Source organism: Haemaphysalis longicornis, unplaced genomic scaffold (assembly GCF_048455015.1).
Source record: "Haemaphysalis longicornis isolate Haplotype H1 unplaced genomic scaffold, Haemaphysalis longicornis Haplotype H1 scaffold_3, whole genome shotgun sequence".
Lineage (NCBI taxonomy): Eukaryota > Metazoa > Arthropoda > Arachnida > Ixodida > Ixodidae > Haemaphysalis > Haemaphysalis longicornis.
In genome coordinates this window covers 109,108,792-109,128,036 of record NW_027526335.1, presented here as the reverse complement: position 1 = coordinate 109,128,036, position 19,245 = coordinate 109,108,792, and the positions used below count along the sequence as shown (strand labels likewise).

At 49.1% G+C, this 19,245-nt stretch overlaps 1 protein-coding gene across 1 annotated transcript in view; it reads right to left on the bottom strand.

The window, feature by feature from the left end:
* The window catches only part of LOC144175010 (MAM and LDL-receptor class A domain-containing protein 1-like), a 197,355-nt gene that overhangs the window by 111,152 nt on the left and 66,958 nt on the right, over positions 1-19,245 (bottom strand). Inside the window, exons 21-25 of the mRNA XM_077704017.1 lie at positions 17,000-17,224; positions 12,944-12,976; positions 12,337-12,471; positions 11,586-11,727; positions 962-1,076 (exon numbers count right to left, since the gene is read on the bottom strand). Of these exons, the coding sequence (XP_077560143.1) occupies positions 962-1,076; positions 11,586-11,727; positions 12,337-12,471; positions 12,944-12,976; positions 17,000-17,224 (650 nt within the window). The remainder of the gene's footprint in view (positions 1-961; positions 1,077-11,585; positions 11,728-12,336; positions 12,472-12,943; positions 12,977-16,999; positions 17,225-19,245) is intronic.

The window sequence follows — 19,245 nt, the reverse complement described above, 5'->3', positions numbered from 1 at the left end:
AGGCACTCTTGGGAGCCTACACCACTGACACACATGTGCACAACATACACAATAAAGTTACGCTGGCTCGATTACGGATAGGCCACACGCATGCAATGCACTCCTACCTGCTCACGGGATCTCCAGACCCCTGTGTAGCAGGTGTGGAGAAGGCCTATCCGTCATCCATGTGCTACATTACTGCAAATCACTCCACACAACACGACAGAAACACTTCGCCAACCTGCACAGACAACACGTTCCGCTAGACCCAACACTGTTTTTAGCGGAATGATCCAATGATTCGTGTAAAACGCACCTCTATGTTTCTTAGCGACATCAAGTTTTTACACCTCATTTCCTATCACGGGTAGTTTTTAAACCTTATTTCATAACACGCAGCATCACAACATGGCGTTTTACACCTGACATCCTTATTGTCTTTTACTGATTTTACTTTTGTTTTTTTTTAACGATTTTAGAGTTTACGTTTACATCCTTCATACCTGACCACCGTTTTGGCGCTCTTTGCCCTTGTCGGCCTCGCGCCCTAAACATCCAACCGTCATCAAGAAAGCTACGCGTCCAACTACGGTCACCGATAGATGGACGGGTGCATAATTTTTTGTGTAACTGGAGGGTCCGTGGAGCCCTCTCCAAATTGAAACTGCTTCGATCTTGCCGGAATGGCGCAATTGTATAAGCGTCGGCATCATCACGCGTGGGACCCAGGCTTGATTCCGAGCACAGGAAACGTTTCTTTCTTTCATTTCACCCCCGATAATCATCATCGTCAGGGGAAGTTTACTTTTCTGCTCTGCGTATTCGAGGCACCATAAGCCATCAGTAAAACAGGAAGCAACGCTTTAATAATGCCCTTGAGGCCACGACGGTACCCGAGATAAATAAACTTAGGTGATGTTAGTGCTCCATCCTCAACCGGAATACTGGGAAAATTTTCGTTTCGTGGGAAAACACCAACCTGAAATTTTTCTTCGGGATGCTCGAAGTCGACAAGTACGTGTTCCCACCGGTAGCTGGTAGGAACGTTGGCGTCAAAGTGGATGCCTTTTTTGGAGACCAGGATCACGCTGCGTCTGATTGCAGAGAATAGCAGCCCACAGAGCACTGACATTCGTCATATATGAACAAGCAAACAATAATGAATTTACATGTCAAAAGCATTTTACTCTGTTCTCCGCTTCAAATCAGTCATTCCTCCACCAAAAAGAGATAAGAGGTAAAAGGGTGATTTTTCATAATTGAGCCTCTAAACTATAAGGCGATTATAATATTTAAATGCTGTAAGATATGTTGAACGGTCAGTGAAAATGGTTTTTAGACCAGAATAAGTACCAGCGGTTAACTTTGTTTTGTGTTTATGTTCTGCTGCCGAACAACATTAATGTTCTGCAGAGACGCCGTGCTAGCCATTTAGGAGTCGCTTCACGCATATTTGTCACCCATTCTGCGCACTCTGGCATGCAAATCAGTGTTGTACGGAACGGCATTTCAAGGAACGGCGTTCCTGGCACTAGTTCCTTTTTGGAAAAACGGAGGAACGCCGCCGTTTCATTAACGGTCGGTGGAACTGTAACGGTAATTCGGTAGGTTTATTAAAGCACGGCAGGAATGGCGTTTCTTTCGCAAACGTTACATTGCTAGGATTTGGCTGTTTTTGATGCCAAGGCTCGAGTACAAAAAATTGGGCCCATCTCCCCGCGAGGGGGACTCGAGTAAATGCGTCGCATAGGGGGTGGGTGTATTGCGTTAACGTTTAGTGTTTGGGGAGTTGGTGGTAGTGAATGCGTTGTATCAGCAGCTTCTTGACGTAGCCTTTGATTCTATGTCGGTTTTGTTGCGCAGTGGGAAGAGCACCATGTACCTCGCGTTCCGCCCACAGGTAGTGAATGCGTTGTATCAGCAGCTTCTTGACGTAGTTTGAATGAGTCAAGGATATAAGGCGCGTTCGTAGCCTTTGATTCTGTGTCGGCTTTGTGGCGCAGTGGGAAGAGCACCATGTACCTTGCGTTCCGCCCGCAGGGTCGTGGGGTCGAAACCAGGCGCCGACAAGTATTATTTTTTTATATAGTGTAGGGGGAGGGGTGCGGACCTGTTGTTGAGAGCAAGGAGGGTAGCGTGATGCGGGAGAGGAGGAGTGGGGGAGAGGGCGCACCTGCTCGCTGAGCTGTTGCGGACGGACGGCAGGCGCTACACGTGAGTTAAAGAAATGCTCTGCATTTAAAATCCACAATTCGCTACTGTGTTTCTTTCCTACAAGCTGGCCAGTTTGCCCGCGCCCTTCAGCAGAACCTGCTTCCCTGAAAGCCAAAGGCAGAAGAACAACCACGGAGCGGGCCGCAGCTTGTGCTGGCTTTCATGCCGGCGGTGCTTACGCGGCGTTCGGCGGGCGAATAGCGCAGCCGCGAGAATGCTGTTCACTTTTCATCGTTTCTCTGGAAAGGCCAGGATGCGCGTCTGGCCGATAGAATTGTTCCCTGCGGGGGAAATGTTGTCAAAGTCCGAGCGGCGCTGCATGTTCCTTGTGAAACCACCGTATCGGTATATTGTTAAGGGTAGTTACCGCATTAGTGCGCGCGAGGCGAGGGTGCATTGCTATGCTTATGATATGAGGTTTTAAGGAGGGGCGGGGGAAATATACGGGAAAAAAGGGCCCGACACTGTCTGGCGTTGGGTGCCGACGGGGGAATTGCGCTCGCTGTAAAGTCATTCGAAGTGTCACCGGCTAAAAATAGGGCTGGGCGCGCCGGAGTGTATCGGGATGCTGTACTGCTCGAAGTTAAAGAGTACGCGTGCAGTTCGTCACACCGCGGTCTGTGGGTCGAAGGGAGTGCGAGAACCTTTTGTATTGCACGCGTCGTGTTGACAAAGGACTGGAATTTTGTCATTGCTGAGCATAATTTCGTCGCGTGCCGTATAGACAATACCTGACAGAGGCCGCCCGAACGTGGACGGCCAGCGTTCAGAGTTTCGGTTTCAACCTGTGCTATTATTTTTAAATGCAGAGCATTTCTTTAACTCACATGTAGCGTCCGATGACCATCCGCAACAGCTCAGCGCACAGGCGCGCCCTCTCCCCCACTCCTCCTCTCCCGCATCACGCTACCGTCCTCGCTCTCAACAACAAGTCCGCACCCCTCCCCCTACACTGTATAAAAAAATAATACTTACCGGCGCCAGGTTTCGATACCACGACTCTGCGGGCGGAACGCAAGGTACATGGGGCTCTACCGACTGCGCCACAAAGCCGACACAGAATGAAAGGCTACGAACGCGCCTTATATCCTTGACTCATTCAAACTACGTCAAGAAGCTGCTGATACAACGCATTCACTACCTGTGGGCGGAACGCGAGGTACATGGTGCTCTTCCCACTGCTCCACAAAACCGACACAGAATGAAAGGCTACGAACGCGCCTTTTATCTTTGACTCATTGAAACTACGTCAAGAAGCTGCTGATACAACGCATTCACTACCACCAACTCCCCAAACACTAAACGTTAACTTAATACACCCACCCCCTATGCGACGCATTTACTCGAGTCCCCCTCGCGGGGAAATGGTCTTTATGGTGTAAATGTTTTTTACGGACGTGATTATGCTCCGCGTTATTTCCTGTGCTTTTTCCCTCATGCGTATTTCTAGCCACGGCAACTGATTGGTGCATCGCGTCCCCATCTTTGGCTATTTCTGGTTGTTCACTTTATCTACCGCCCTGATTGTGTTCGGTATACTTTGTAATTCTTGCGCGTAGATTCCATGCGGGACTACGCTGCTGACTTTAATTTTTATTTTTCTTGACTTAAAGTTGTATTGCGAACCTTGTAGCCATTACTTGCTCTGCTGTGTTTCGTTACTCGCAAATATCTGGTGTATGATCCGCAAAGCTTGACTTTTTAACCCCCTTACTCAATTCTCGCCACAGGGCCTTTAAGGCATTTTAAATAACCCGCAATATTGTAATAACCATTCATTAAACGCCTATGTATTGTTCCTTTTGACACAGCTTCCTATGCAAGAAATGTAGTTATGCTCCTGCATTTTAGTAACTTTGTATTTGCACATTTGAAGCGCAGTAACCTTACTGCGCATTTGTAAGACCGAAGTGGAAAGTGGCATATGTGCGGCGCCCATAACAGACGAGCACCAAAATCACAGTTAAACGTGTCTGCAGTTTGTCCGGTGCTCCCTGAAAAAGTTTATCTAGGAGCGTTTCTCTGTATTCTTTTTATTTCCAGACAATCTGCTGCCGGCATTGTTCCTATTTGTGTAAAATACGTAGTTTGGTGTAAGTTTTAAATTTCACATTTTATTTCGCCTCTGGATTATCTGACACCACATTTAATTTGAAAAATGAAATGTAAAGTTAATGTAACGACGCGTTCCAATGTTCGAAGTGGAACTGGAACGCGTTCCTTTCGCAATAAAGGAACTTCTAACGGGAACTCGTTTCAAAATTGGGAAGGAGCGAGGAACGAGTTTTTTTTTTTTTTTACGCAAGTACGCCCTTTGGCATAAACTAGATGTAGTCCAGCAGTCCCGTCTCCACAATGAAGTCGAGGAGGGGCCGGTATTGTGGACCGTGCGTCCAGCGGCGAAGGTCAGGTGGTCGTCCTGGGTGGTACCCAAGGGCCCTCATGTGACGAACTCGTGCTGCCTGGAGGCCCGAGCATGAACCAAGGAGGTGGTCCAGGGTCGCTTCAGTGGCAGGGGTTTTACAGAAGGGGCATGTTTCTGGGGGAACTTGCGTCCTCCATGAGGCCTTTATCGCCGGGGTCAAAGCTGCGCCCACGCGGATTCTCCGAAGCGCCACCTCCTCGCGGCGGGTTAAACCGCCAGGAAGGTCCGACCCACGCGGGGGAAGAAGGGCACGCGTGGAGCGCCGGAGAGACTCCTTGTGAATGATGAGGGTGTCACTCTGCGACAACTGGAGCAGGGGTAGCGGCCCAGTTACCCTCTGGGGATGGCAGGCCGCGTCAGCGTCTGTGTGGGCAGGTGTTGAACGTCTATTCCACAGAACTCGCACGGGACACGGAAAAGAGTTCACAATGCGATGCACATCGCAGGTCAAGTCGAGCGACTTGGCGACGCGTCGGAGTTGACGGACTGCCTGTGTGGAGTCTGTGTACAGGTGAAGGCACGACGGCGGGTTTATGCGTAATCGAGGCTCTAATGAGGATAACCCGTCCCGGATGGCCAGAAGTTCTGCCATGATTGAGGGAAGAGGTGCCTCGGTGAGGTATGAGCAGGTCTGCTGCAGTTCTGGATGAGTGGGGCACACAAGGCTGGTGTGTAGGAGATTTGGGGCCATGCCTGCGTCGACGTACACTTGCATTGCCTCGGCTGCGCCATCCGACTCCGAGGGAAAAGGGTTGGGCTGCAGGGACTGATTATGAAAACGGCGTATCCGGGTCAGTGGCCGGTTGTCTGTGGATTGGCTTCGGCTCCAAGGGGGAAGGTCAGGTGATTTTCGTAATATAACAGGTGACTTGGAATCGAAGTAGTGGGCCAATGCCGCAGCAACGGGAATTGTTTGAATTTTCAGGTGACGTGCCCTCCTCCGCTGTTCAACAAGCTCGTCGATGGTGTTCAGCTGGGCCTCCGCTTGTAGCGTCGGAATTGGGGTCATACGAGGCAGGCCTGTGATAACTCGCATAGCCTCTCGGTTTACACTTTCCAGTAGGTCCCAGTCCCTTCGTGTGAGATGCTGAAACTGAGCTTGGTATATCAGCCGGGGTTGCAAGACAGATCGAACTAGGATACGTGCCATGCGACTACAGGCACCGCCGGTCTTTTGTGAGATCCGTCGGAAGAGATGAAGCGTCTTGGAGGCTTTGCCGCGCACGCAGCGGATCCATGGAGCAGCGGACCCAGAGGCGTCTATTTCTACGCCAAGCACTCGCATTGACGATGCGGGATTGAGGGCACGGCCGTTTAAGGCCAAGGAGAGGGGCGTCTGGGAAAGACGACGTCGGCCCCACCTATTTGTGATCGACATGAAGGTCGTCTTTGCAGCCGAAAGTGTCAATCCAATCTTGGCACACCAATGCGCCGTTTTGTCTAGGGCCGCCTGGAGGCCTGCTTGCTGTCTGTTCAAATCTGCATGTACTGACCAGACTGTAACGTCGTCGGCGTAGATTAGAAAGAAAACGTCCGGAATGGTAGCTAACTGCCACGCGAGGGGAAGGAGTGCCACATTAAACAACACTGGTGCCAACACAGAGCCCTGGGGTACTCCCCGCTCTGAGGTGAAATGCCCTACACTTTCCTTGCCGATTCGTATAGAAAAGGTACGACTGTCGAGGAAAGACCGCACCAAGTTGCAGACCATGACTGGAACTTTCAGCTGACGTAAGATGGTAAGGATCGCAGAGTGACTGACATGGTCATAAGCCTTTAGGACGTCCATGGTTAGGAGCGTTCGTATGCTGCGAGCTCTGCCACCCAGAAGTACCATGTTTGAAAGATGTTCCAGGCCATCTTCTGTACCGAGGTGTTGGCGGAAGCCTATCTGAGCTGGATGATACCACAGGTAGCGCTCAAGCCACCAGGACAGGCGAGTAGCGAGCATACGCTCCAGCAGCTTGCAGATAGTGCATGTCAATGCAATCGGCCTAAGGTTACTCATGCGGTCCACTGGCTTGCCTGGTTTTGGTATGGGAACCACTTCCGCATGTTTCCAGGAAGCTGGGAGCTCCCCTGAGGCCCAGATGGCGTTGAGTGAGTCAAGCATCCACTGAAGAGCTGGGCCATCAGCGTTCTTGAACACTTCATAGGTGATACCATCTGGTCCCGGAGCTGTGCGCAACTTGGCCTGGTCGATGGCGGCCACAAATTCCGCCATTGTAAAGGGCCCTTGTATGCCATCAATGTCCACCTGAGTTGGGCACGCACCTGCTTCAGGAGGGAGGTAAAGTTGGCCGATGAATTGTGGTGGAGCCTGGTCGAACGCCGGGAAGAATGCTTTGGCTAACTCTGGGGCAAATTGTTTTGGCGTTTTCCCAGAGGCAAGGCACGCACTAGTGGCAGGGTCCGGTGGTCGTGCACCATCTTCCATGCTGCGGAATGTCCGCCAGATGGAAGATGTCGTTGAGGACGGTCCAATGGACGCACACCAATCTAACCACCTTTGTCTAGAAAGGCGCTTCTCGTGGCGGCGGGCAGCGGCTGTGGCACGATTTAAAGAAGCTCGCAATTCTGGAGATCCTGGATACCGGTTCACAGCCCGTTCAGCACGACGACGAGCTGCCCATAATCGAAGGAGATGCAGGTCAGGAACTGGCCTAGACTCGTCCACCCAAGCTGTCCGCGTTGCGTCCTTAAGGGCGGCGCATAAAATAGGCACTGCATCGCATAGGGTTCCAGGTAGGGAGCTGTCTAACACCCTCCTAAACAAGTCCCAGTCAGTCACACGACAGCGGCGCCGTAGGCATCGTTGGGACCCTGGAGCTAAACCAAGGCCTTAAGGATAGTTGTCACTGCCCCAACAGTCCGGCTCACGGTCCCATGAGACCGGAGTTACGCCTGTCCACCAGGAAAGGTCCGGGGCATAGGGGGGCGCGCGAGGATGATCCCAGCGACGTGTCGATATGTGCGGAGCATTGAGTAGCACAAACTGCTGGCTTGTAAATGTATTTAAGACTGCCACACCACGCGCACTGGACGAAGGGTAACCCCATGCCTCATGAGGCGCATTAAAGTCCCCACCGACTAGCACAGGTCGTCCGGGGTACGTGCGGCGAAGGTGAGCAAGCCAGCCCATTCGCAGTCGGGGTGCACTGCCACTGTACGGACGCACGTAGCACGACACCAGGATCACGTCTGTGCGGGGTAGGCGAACCAATACAGCAACCACTTCCTGCCACGCACTGCACCAAGACACCAACGGCACTTGAGTCTGGGGGTAACAGGTGGCTACGTACACAGCCACTTTACCAGGTGGACCAGATGCATTGCTGCAACGGCGGTCCGGAATGGTAGGTGAAGAGTACGCAGTGAATCCCTTAATGCGTGGCATTGAGTTTGTCTCCTGCAAGAGCAGAGCCCACGCTTGAAGTGTGCCCATGCGGAGACGAGACTGCAGCTCCCCTACCTTGGTCGCGAGACCTCTGCAGTTCCACTGGAGTACACACTTGTGTCGTAGCGGGCTTGGGGAAGCATTCGCACCTTGAGGGGCCACTGAAGCCATCATGGACGTAGGTGCGCCACGAGAACCGTCGCCAGATGTTGCAGTTGCTCCGCTACGAAAGTGAGAAGTTCTGTGGCCGTAAGGTTAGAAGAATCAGGATGTAATTCCCGAAGCGGCGCTGAAGTGGCAGGTGGAGGAGCAGGTGCATCGTGGTGCTGTCCCCGTTGCGCAAAGGTCGCGCGACGTTGCACTGATGTGGCAGTTGTTGAAACAGGTGTTTCCTGGTGCTTCGCCCGTTGCGCTAAGGTTGCACGACGTTGCCGGATACGCTTCATTTCTGCTTCTAGCTCCGCCAAACGGTGGTCCAAAGCAGCCACGCTATCCGCGCAATTCGTAGTTGAAGGCAATGGTTCCTTGCGGGTATTGCCTGGTGGTTGACGTCGCCGCTTCACCGCAGTAGCGTAGGTGTGGTCGACGAGCGGTTGGCTCCCATTTGGCTCCGTAGATTCGTCACATTCCTGTTCCTCTGCTAATACTTCATACCTGTTCGACAGTGCTAACATATTGCCGGTGTCTGCCGCAGCTTTGTTTTGGCGCGTTTGTCCGAGTTTCGTACCTGTTTTAGAGGAACGTGTACAACACTGATGCAAACGCATGCTATCAGCATCAGCGGAATAAAAAACGATTTATCTCTTTTGTTGCCACGAAAACGTAGACCGCATGTGGTTTACTCCTACGAGCTACGTTTCTTGGCGGGTCGCGTCTCGACCGCCGTTACAAAAGTAAACAACTCTTGGTTTCCCTTATAACCAAGCCAGGTTGGTAATCTATCGAACGGCATCTATTGAATGTTGAAAATATTTTTTCACCTCCGAAAATTCATCAGCAAATAATAAACACTGGGGCACAACCATTCCTGTGGATGATGGGTAATCGAGGTTCTGCGATTAGCTCTACATTGCTTGTGGTCGATATATGAGGGTGGCGTTACAATCCCTGACAAGGGAAGGCAGCCGTCACCCCAACTCTACTGGTCAAGCACAATCACCGAAGGGCTGCCACAACGCGACAGCTTTTGGGACTGTGCACGTCGCAAATGGTGGTATCTTTGCACTGGGATAATGGAGATGAAGCCGCAATTAAGATTGGTGTGTTTGGAATTGCCCCATCAGTGCCATTCGGGTTGTGTAATCAGATTAGTGTAACTGTAATCAGTTCACCTCTATCTCCCCTCTCAACTTTCCTTCCTTTTATCTTCCCCTCTTTGCAATCTTTGGACGTAGGGAACCGTAAGAAAAGCACTCATGATTATATATTCCCTAATGCGAAATTTGTGCTCAGTGCGAACTGCGGTCTTCTCAGTCACGGCGCATATCTGCGGCGTCTCAGGAAGTGAACGCGTGATCAGCGAGCGCAGGGGAACGCGCTACTCGGATGTTAGCTCACAGCGCGTCGCCGCCGCCGAGTATGTTGCAAATAGTGTTTGAACCTCTCCCGCAACTGTCCCGTGTTTCGGAGGAGCCGCGAAAGGGGAACGAGCTTACGGCCAAAGTGTGAGGGGGAGGCAGTAATAGAGAAGACACCATGACAGCGCGTGCCACCCTCTCCCTCACACTTTCGCCAAACACTCCTCCTCTGTTTTCTCTCTGCCTTAGGTGCCTCATTCGCTCGCTCGGTTACGCGAATATCGACGCCGGCGCCGCCGCCAAACCACGGTACCGGTCAAGAAAGCGCTACGCACAAAAACCGCGCTTGAAATTAAGCACGGAAATGGATGGCAGCGGTGTGGACAACCAAATGTTTCAAGGTGTGGGGAAGACTTTTTCAAGAAGTTCGATCATTTGGCCACGGTATTTGAGCTGGGACAAGTCCTCGGATGTACATGGCACCTTTTTTTATTATTTTAAAATGATCCCAGTTGTTTAGGACACCTAGGCACTGCTGCGGAATGTATAATAAATCTATAAGGAGGGAAGGGGAATTTATTAGTATTAAGAAACTTAGTTGCTTGGCTCTATTGTCATACGCACCTAACTAATCCAGCGACCCCTTTTCACAAGTTTGATGCTTTACATTTTTTTGCGTTTTTACTGCCGATGAAATGATGCACGCCAAGACCACTATGCGCTGCAGTGTTCCCTGTCTCTTCCACTGTTCCTAAAGTCCAAAACAGTGTTAAGGAATAGGTGGTGTTTCTATGAAGGGTTTCCGCAACAGTTTCGTCGTCAAGAACATAATGTTTCTGGCACTCTATGTGGTGAACGGATGTGCCAATTGTAAATATCTTTTGCATACAGCGGAAGTTACGCAGATTGGCTCCGGAGATTGCAGCTCCTTGCATTAGCTAGCTCATTAATATACCTACATCAGAATGAGCATGCACCAGTCACCGGCGCGTTTACGCAACACGGCGCAGATCTCCTAACGTTTACCGATTTAACGGCATCATCGAATGTCTCGAAGCAAGATATGAACGCAACTGGTCAAACTACAGGTGTCTCCTGCTTGAGGACTACGATTGCTGCTCATCTACAGCGTTGGAGACGCCTCCAGTGTATGCTTTCGCAACAATATTTTCGCACAGATCCTATTTATAAGTTTGAACCAAAGCTTCCGTATCGCAGAGTCATCGAAGATAATTTTATCGCCATGTATAGTCAGATACTGCAGTGAGCTTTGGTAAGCGAGGCCAAGGCCCCATGGTGCAGACGACAGAAAACGCCTGTAGATGTTAGGATGTCACTTTGCTACCGACTCTTAAAAAACCCGGAGGATATCAAATCTGCGATCCTCGGATGCTATTGCTTTTGCAGCTCCATGCCATGCGGACTTTTTACGCAGTGGCGTTCAAACTCGGTTGTACACCCAACCGATATCGCAGTTATACTATCCACGTATCTGGAAAGGCTTCTGTGGGAGTGCGCACAGCAACGCCCCTTAATTGGTCAAGGCTCTAAACTGGAAGTTGTTTGCTCGCATGTGCATCACCCTGCCCTTCACCGTCTCGTCTGAACCAGCGCTACCAAAGACTCGGGGGAGAATATAAGATCCATAAATGTGGGGTTTGAATGCGGTACGATGTCATTGAAACTGGTCGTACGCGTAAAATTCTTGCGGTAGTCGACTGATCAAAGTGCTATGTTCGGAAGCCTAGATGGGCTCCATAGGGTAACCGGGCGGGGCACAGAAATTTCTGTTAATTGTTAAGGAAAACAAAATTTCGGCAGCGGCACGCTAGTGTGAACAATAGTTCTAGGAGTACAATCTGATTTTTTTTTCACCACAGATGAGCCTTAGGTGTCGAAGATGTCTGATAAAATGTACCTTAAGGTCGAAACACTGTAATGGGGCTTCTTGTTGCCATGTAGGGCTTAAAACCTCTTTACATGTTGAGGAAAAGTAAAGCTTGACAAGGTTAAAACTCGGTAGTTCAATTTGCCTGCATGAAACACTCACCGAACTGGACTTTTGGGATGGGCGATGAATTGCCAAAAGCTCAAGCAGGCTCCACTCGTGGCGTTAACTTCCAAGTCGGGGCTCTTTAGGACAGCAGCTTGTTCCTTTCCCTTTTCCGTGCTCGAGACGAATATAAAATGCCCTTGTCGGGGTAAAAAAAGGATTTTACAAAAGTCTTACGAAGTACAAAAGTTCGGTGAACCATATTAGCTAAAAGGTTATACCACATTCTAAGGTGCAAAGCAACAGCCGACAACAAAACACAATGGGGTGTAACAGAGTGCAATGAAATTTATTAAAATTCTGTAATGCTTGAACACGCACTTGAACTCTGTAGTTGGGAGGAAGGGTTCGTGCTTGAATGCCTCAATTTCTTACAACGCAGTCTCCATGCTCGTGATTTGTAGAGTAAAAAAATAACTACGTTTATGACTTCCGATATAATATACCTTAACTTTGGTAAGTATTACACAACGACGCTGAACAGAGGCATTTGTCGTTAGGACCTCGCGAAAAATATTTTGTTTTCTACTCTCCAGAAGGGCTTATTTTGGTGTCATTTATCAGCTTCTGGGTAGAATTGTGTTTGTAATAGTAGAAGGTCTTAACCAAGTGCAGTAATTGCCGTGTTTTGACACTGTAAAAGACAGTTAAGAGGGAGCGTGTGCGTCTATATCCTTCGCAGAGTGCAGTGCTATTTTCCCTGCAACCTGAACATACCCCCTGCAAAATAAAAAATAATAAAGATTACCTCTGTAGGCTTGTAGAGTGTGATCATAGAGCGGGTAGGGAGGGATCTTTTTTGACGGGTCATTGAGGGCCCATGTAAGCGCTCCTCCAGTTGGAATCCATCCACACATAGTTCCCGCTTCAAAGGTGCAGCGTGCTGCCGCAAAAGGTGAGCGACATTATGCAAACCAGAGGAGTTGTGTAAGTAATACACAAAAGCAAAGAGAAATTACACTTGTTAGCTGTTTCCCCTATATTTCCGAGTTTTTGAACACCTACATGGTTTTTAGGGAAGCCCCACATGCAATTAGTTGCAGTCTTAAGCTCGCGGACAATCATTTTCTGAGGAGGCGAGCAGATTGCTATACACTTCTGAAGTCATTATTTTCCAACTTCTATAATTGTGTGTACGAATAAAAAAGCTTACACTAGAATACATAAACGTAAAGCCTCTAGAAAGACCTCTCGATATTTCTGCGAACATAACAGTGTATGTTTATCGATTCAAACTTCTCACAGGCTACAAATGCGGAGATGTTCCAGTTATTATTGTCATGTGCGTTTTTCAGAATAATATGAGCCGTCTTATACAGAGCATCTAAGCAAAAAACAAAGTTTTGCGTACTTACTCGGTGTTTCTAAGGCTCCTTCCGTTCCTTCAGCTGAAAAAAAAAGCAACGCCTGTCTTCAAAAGTGATTTTTCATCATTGTATGATTACTGTGTTTTAAGTTGTCATAATTATTCTTTTATTCATATAAAAATGCTGCGTAAAGAGGGGCTGTAAGCAGGAACGGCGAGAAATTTTTACTGGTATGAATCCTCTGTACAAAGCAGGCAAAACCCCCGCTGTGGCTGCTTTTCTCACAGAGGCGAAAAGAGAAAATACTCTTGTGTCGAGATTTTGGTGGACGTTAAAGATCCCCAGGTGGTCAAAGTTATCCGGAGACGTTTACTACGGCACACCTCATAGCGCAGGTGAAACTTCGACGCCCTCGACCCGACAGTAAATAAACCTCCAATCGACTCTTCAGCACTTTCTTTGCCGCAGATGACAGTTTGTGGCCTTCAAGAACAACAATAGTTTCTGTGACATTCTCTCTATTTCGGTCTAAGTTTTTATTACATTTGAATGGAGCGAACCCCGATCAGATTTTGCATTCATTTGACGGGCATTATTAGGGGGAAGCGAGATCATGGCACTTGATCAATCGGTAAACCTGTACTTTGCAACCGCGTCTCCAAACGCTTTTCATCTGGGCGGCTCGTTTTACACCTTCAGGTGCCACGAATGATAGGGCGGAAATAGTCATTCGCTGGACACAGCGTGTTGCGTTAGTAAAGTTTTGAGCATTTGGAATATGCATTTTTGTCGGAATTCGCATAATCTACGTTCGCAATGTTTAATGAACACGTAAAAATATCTGTGTTTTTATTTTTATTGTACTCATTGCATAGAGGAAAATATTTTTTTTCTGACTAAAGGCGTTCCGGAGAAATACAGTAGCCGCTTTCTTTTTCAGACATACAAGCGACCCATATGATCAGTCGGGTTAATTCATCTACGAAGACCAGGGTACGTTTAGTTTCCTCCCAGAAATGTTGGCACACTACCTAAACACCGCATAAGTACGAGTAATCAATTTTATTTGTGCCTGATGTTTTCTTTTCTCGAGATCGTAGGATGACTCTTCTTGTTATTCAGTTGTGGGTGCGAGGGGCCACAAGAGTTTTGGGTAGAGATTGGCATGCATTTTTTGGGCATGATCTGCATCGTAGTTTCTGCAGTGCGGATTCTCCATTACTTACCTGGGGAGTGGGGGCGGGACGTCTATGCACTCAGCGAGACTTATTTTGGGCACCCAATACTCCGTGAAGAAGTTTGCGCAACACAGCTGGAGAACAACGAATATGTGCTCATAATGGTCAGCAAAAACGAAAGCAGGACAATAAGAGTAGGAATGACACAAGCGCTGTTTAATAACTAAGTTTATGTTTCGGCAATTACCTGCCTTCATTGGATCTTGTTTCTCATCACCACGACTTTGCGACTGAACTCGGGAGCATAGCCGCACTTCTTGCTGTGGCCGGATAGGGGCGAAGATGGTACGCCTCCGAGAAACCCAGCATGTACTCATAAACGGACTTCATCGTCACGTCTGGCCAATACTCTTGCCTCCGCAAGGATAGAGAGGAATGAAGAATACAACTTCACAAATGCAGTTGGTGGAGCGTGTATCGCGCTTTATGGAGCACTTTTCACCACCAGTGACCGTTTCTCCTTCTTGCTCCCTTCTCTCAATATCTGCGTGCATACTCCCAGTTTCTCGCCTTGACACCAGACGACAGTTACGTCGTAAAGTCTGTCAACCTTTTCCAGGTGGTGCGAAACAGAACGCAAAAGGGAATAATAGGGTTAAAATGTCGTGTGTCCATGTCCTGCATGAACGTTTTTCGCTCCAAATTTCTAGATTGGAAGCAGAAGGTTTCCCGCGCGTGGCCGTTGCTTCCGTGTCGCACCGATTGTACAATCGTCTGAAGCGAGAACAAAACGCCGACCACAATGCAGCGGCCACGCTCTCAGGTCGGGTAAAAAATCGCGATTATTCCTTATTTAAGTTCCGTTTCGCACCGCTTGCAAAATATTGCCAGCCGTTACAAAGTGAAGGTCATCTTTCGCACAGGCAAAAACCTGGGGAGTGTGTGCGCAGGTATCAACATAAATGTGCAGGGAGAACGAACAGCCACTGGTGGAGAAACGTGCTCCATAAGGCACGAAACACATTTCACCAACTGCCTTTGTGCAGTTGTATATTTCATTCCGCACCATCCTGGCGATTGCAAGTACAGTGGAACCCCTACAATTCGACTTTGAAGGCACCGCGAGAAAGCGTCGTATGACCGAGGTGTCGTACGACCGGGTTGCGGGTAACTGCCGGTCTAGCAGACGGTCTCACGCGACAGGTTGGGTAAGAACTTATTTAAACTACTATATTTAGCGTGTTCTCACGTGATTTGCGAACGTTTTGCTGAAATACCAAGTTTTAAAAGAAAAAAACGCTATGCTGTTCCCCCTCACCTACACTGCGTCTTAGTTCCCGCCATCCAAGCGCCACGCGCTACGCTACACCCGTGCAGCCACCTTAGCCATGCTGTCAGGCGCTTTATAGCTTGCCCCCACCCCTTTGCTTGTTGCGCGAGCGAGATAAGGCTGACGTGGCCGAGCGAATTCAGAGAGGAAAAAGCGAGTGTGATACTGACAAGGTTGAGCGAAACGAACGATAGTACACGGCGGAGATGAAAAAAAAAAACACGGTATTCTCGTACAGGGTGGAGACACCCTTTGAACTGTTCCGTGCCGTGGCTATTTGGTCAAAGTTGTCAACACACAGGTGTTTTCGTTTCCCACAAAACCCAGCAACGCGAAATTGCTGAGATGATTCAATCTTCGCGAGTAAACCGTGTCGCGGCGAAAATTATGCCGCGGTCTTGCTACAGTAATTTGCTGCGACGGCCAGCAAGTGACCCAAAACAGTGGTGCCAACATATACGTGTATCCACCCTTGCGGCGGACGCGCGTAAATCGAGGCACTCTAGCAAAGAAACGAGCGGAGTGACAATGCGGCTTTGAAAGACTTGGTAAGCAGAGAGTAGAGATATAGGGAGATAGAGCATCATCAAAGGAAGAACTTGAATTGAGCGGGCGGGTAAGTGGGTGTTTGGTCATCGCCGTGGGGTCGGGTCGTTTGTGTTTTTGCATCCTTCGGCCGCTCGATGGCAGCTTCAAATTTACGGTCGGCCTGCCACCTGAACTTCGACTTCTTTGCGGTTGACGCCTTGGCGTGCTGCTGCCGCGTGAGGCCGTGGAATGTTAACTCCTGCTCACGCGTTCCCTCTTGCTTGCTTGCGTCTGTTCAACAAGATGTCTGGCTCGCATGAGGATCTTTTCACATCAAGAAACATCGAACGGGGGTTCAGAATAAAGAAAGGTCGGGACGAGGTAGCGACGCGGAGTAAAATATGGGAAAACGCCAGTTTATCTGCTCCAGTGGCGTCGTATGAAGCGGACTGCGAGCACCCGAGCGTCATATCATCGGGGTTTTTAATGCATTGTTTCTATGGGTAGTTTGCCGGGACCGCGGTGATCCGTCGTAAGAATCGGGTCGTCGTAAGTCCGGGGGATGTAGCACCGGGGTTCCACTGTATATTGGCCAGACGGGACGGTGTTTCAACGCCCGTTTAAGAGAACATTCTGGGTCCCTCAATGGCGCACCATCCTCGCCCCTGTCCCAAAACGGCAAGGGGTGCGGCTACGCTCCCGGTTTCAATCGGACAGTCGTGTCGAGACAGAATCCAGCGCACGCAGCAAATTACCAAAGGATATAAGATTAAAAAAAGCAGAGACACGTGCGTAAGCCACGCTTCAGTTGCGGTAAAAGAACATGAGCTTGCTTTCTTAGACAAGACATGTCTACATGTTCATGTGAAGTACGCTTTGGGGTCGATGCGTTTTCTTTTGATTTTTGATCCCAGTTTTTGCTTAAATAAAGTGTTTTGCTAATAAAATTTAAGTTGTTACAAAACGCTTCTGCCGTTCCCACTCTTCTTGTCCGGTTTTCGTTTGCGCTGACCGCCACGAGAATTTTCCAACACACCGAATTTGCGACATAAGAATTGCAATCAATACCTGCTTTCGAGCCAGTAACTCGGATTGACTTGATGGCCAGTGTGCCGTTCGTTCCGTCGCCTCTCGTGACACGAAGCGTCAGTTGACAATTTGTGCCCGCTGGGAGAGTCATATTGTACGTCCTCCACCCCAACGTTTTGGCCAGCTCTGCTCCGTAATGCTCCTTCTCGTCTTCCGAATCGCCGTCTCCGTAGCAGATAACAGAAAGCGTTGCTCCAACGAGGTCTGCAGAGATTGATGGATGCAGAATAAGACGAAGTTAGTATCAACGAATAAAATTGCGCAAGGAAAAGACACCAGTTAACGTGCGCTGTCAGTCATTCCTAACTCGTTGTAACTTTCAAGCCATACAAACAGTTGCTTTTAGGCTAGAAGGTAGAAAATCCTCGAATCATTTCACAATTGTAGCGATGTGTCAGAAATGTGTCAGAAAAAATTGTGCACCCCTCTGTCCAACTACGACGATGGTTCAACGCGAAGCTGTCTCGGGAGGGCCACACGCTGGCCAATCTCAAGCTGCGGGTATGTGCTAGTCTGCAGGTAGGCACCCCTTTTTTAGAATACCCACAGCTACTCTCGGGTATGCACTCCGTAGGCCTAACGTTTGGGTGTAATGGCTACGGCGTGAGCACAGTACGTGCTGTTTGGCAAACGCCCGAGTGGGGCCACATATAGCGGCTTGACCGCTTTGACAAGTGGGAGTGGTGGGTTACACATTCTGCTTCATAGTAACGAGTACGAGAACCTGTGAAGCGCACCTTCGAAGTTTAAAGCGTGCCAACGGCGAGTTCGTAGAGTGTGTTGTGTGCGGCTGCATCTCTTCTAATTAGTGTGTATCCGGTGGGACACCTGCTGGAGGCATTACCACGTCAAAATGATCATCCCCAAAAAGCTGAATTGTTTTCCGTTCCGTAAAAACACCGACTTAATGTCACGCAACTTCATCTCGCTAAACGCATTGCTCTGAGCTTTAATTTTAACAAAAAACTAACACAGGTTGTCGTGACAGGGGTGTGGACTGGATGCTAAGCATGACGTTGGCTTATGGCCGAAGGTTATTAACCCTGCCTTTGAGGGTATGTACTCCGCAAAGTTTTTTGCCGCAATTGGTTTCCTCTATGTTTGTGTTGCTCAAAATAATGAAGTTTCAAGATTTCAACACACTTGAAATTTAAGATCTCGGGGGTAAACACTCCCTGCTTATAAAGTTTCTAGGAAAACAGTTACTAAGCTTCTGGGAAGGCTTGAATTTGGGCCAATGTCAAAAACTAGAGCGTACGACGCCTAAAAGTACCGTATAAATTTTTCATTTTTTTTGTACAGCGCCTAATTCTTGTTATAGTCGTCCGATTCATTCAGTTCGGTTCTATTCGCCCCGAGGAAACACTGGAACTCCCTCGAACAAAGCGGCGTTAACGCGACCACTCGCAGGCTCGTTGGGAAGAAAATACCAAAATAAAAGCTCCGCCGCTGAGTTTTCACCGAAGCGTCGAGTTCTTTCTAGGGGGTGAGCGTAGCTTTGCCAGTGCTAAGGCGCGCCGATGATTCCAGAAGGGAGAAAATGGAAGTTGTGTGCTCGACAGCGGCGGGCGCGTTGTGTGTTGTGCCCTCTCTCTCCGCGCTGGCGCAGTTATAAAAAGAGAATCCGTGCCGAAGATAATCAGCTACGTTTTGACGTCGTGATGTGACAACGGCTTCTGCCAGTTTGTGCACCACACCATCGGCGACCCGCGCCCTGGAGGACTCCAACATACTCCCGGGCCTCGAACCACAGTGATCGTCTCGGGAGGCCTGGGCTAAGACGAAGCCACGCTTCATAGGTAGCCGTACTGCCTCCGACAGCGGTGTATCGTCCGGCCCGGTCGGTGAATATTGTGGGACGCTGTCTCTCATATGCATCGAACTGTTCGTTTTCTTTTTAGTTAACAGCTCTATTTCCTAATATCTATTTGTTAACGCTCCTGATTACATGATTTTGCCTAATTTTGAACTGTTTCTCGCATTTGCATTCCTTCTAAGTTACCTCTCGGTTACGTTATATGTCCTCGTGCTTGTATAGTGTTTTGCCTGTCGAAATATGTCTTTCTTTTGTTGTTCGTTCAAGGCTCTGACTCATTCTTACTGCTCTGTTCGGCGAAGGCCGCACATCAGACGGCCACCCCCTTCATCTCCTGTGCCCTGCAGATTCGGTGACGTTGTTTGCTCGCTTGAGTCGACTCCCTACATCTTCTAGCAGCGCACCCGAG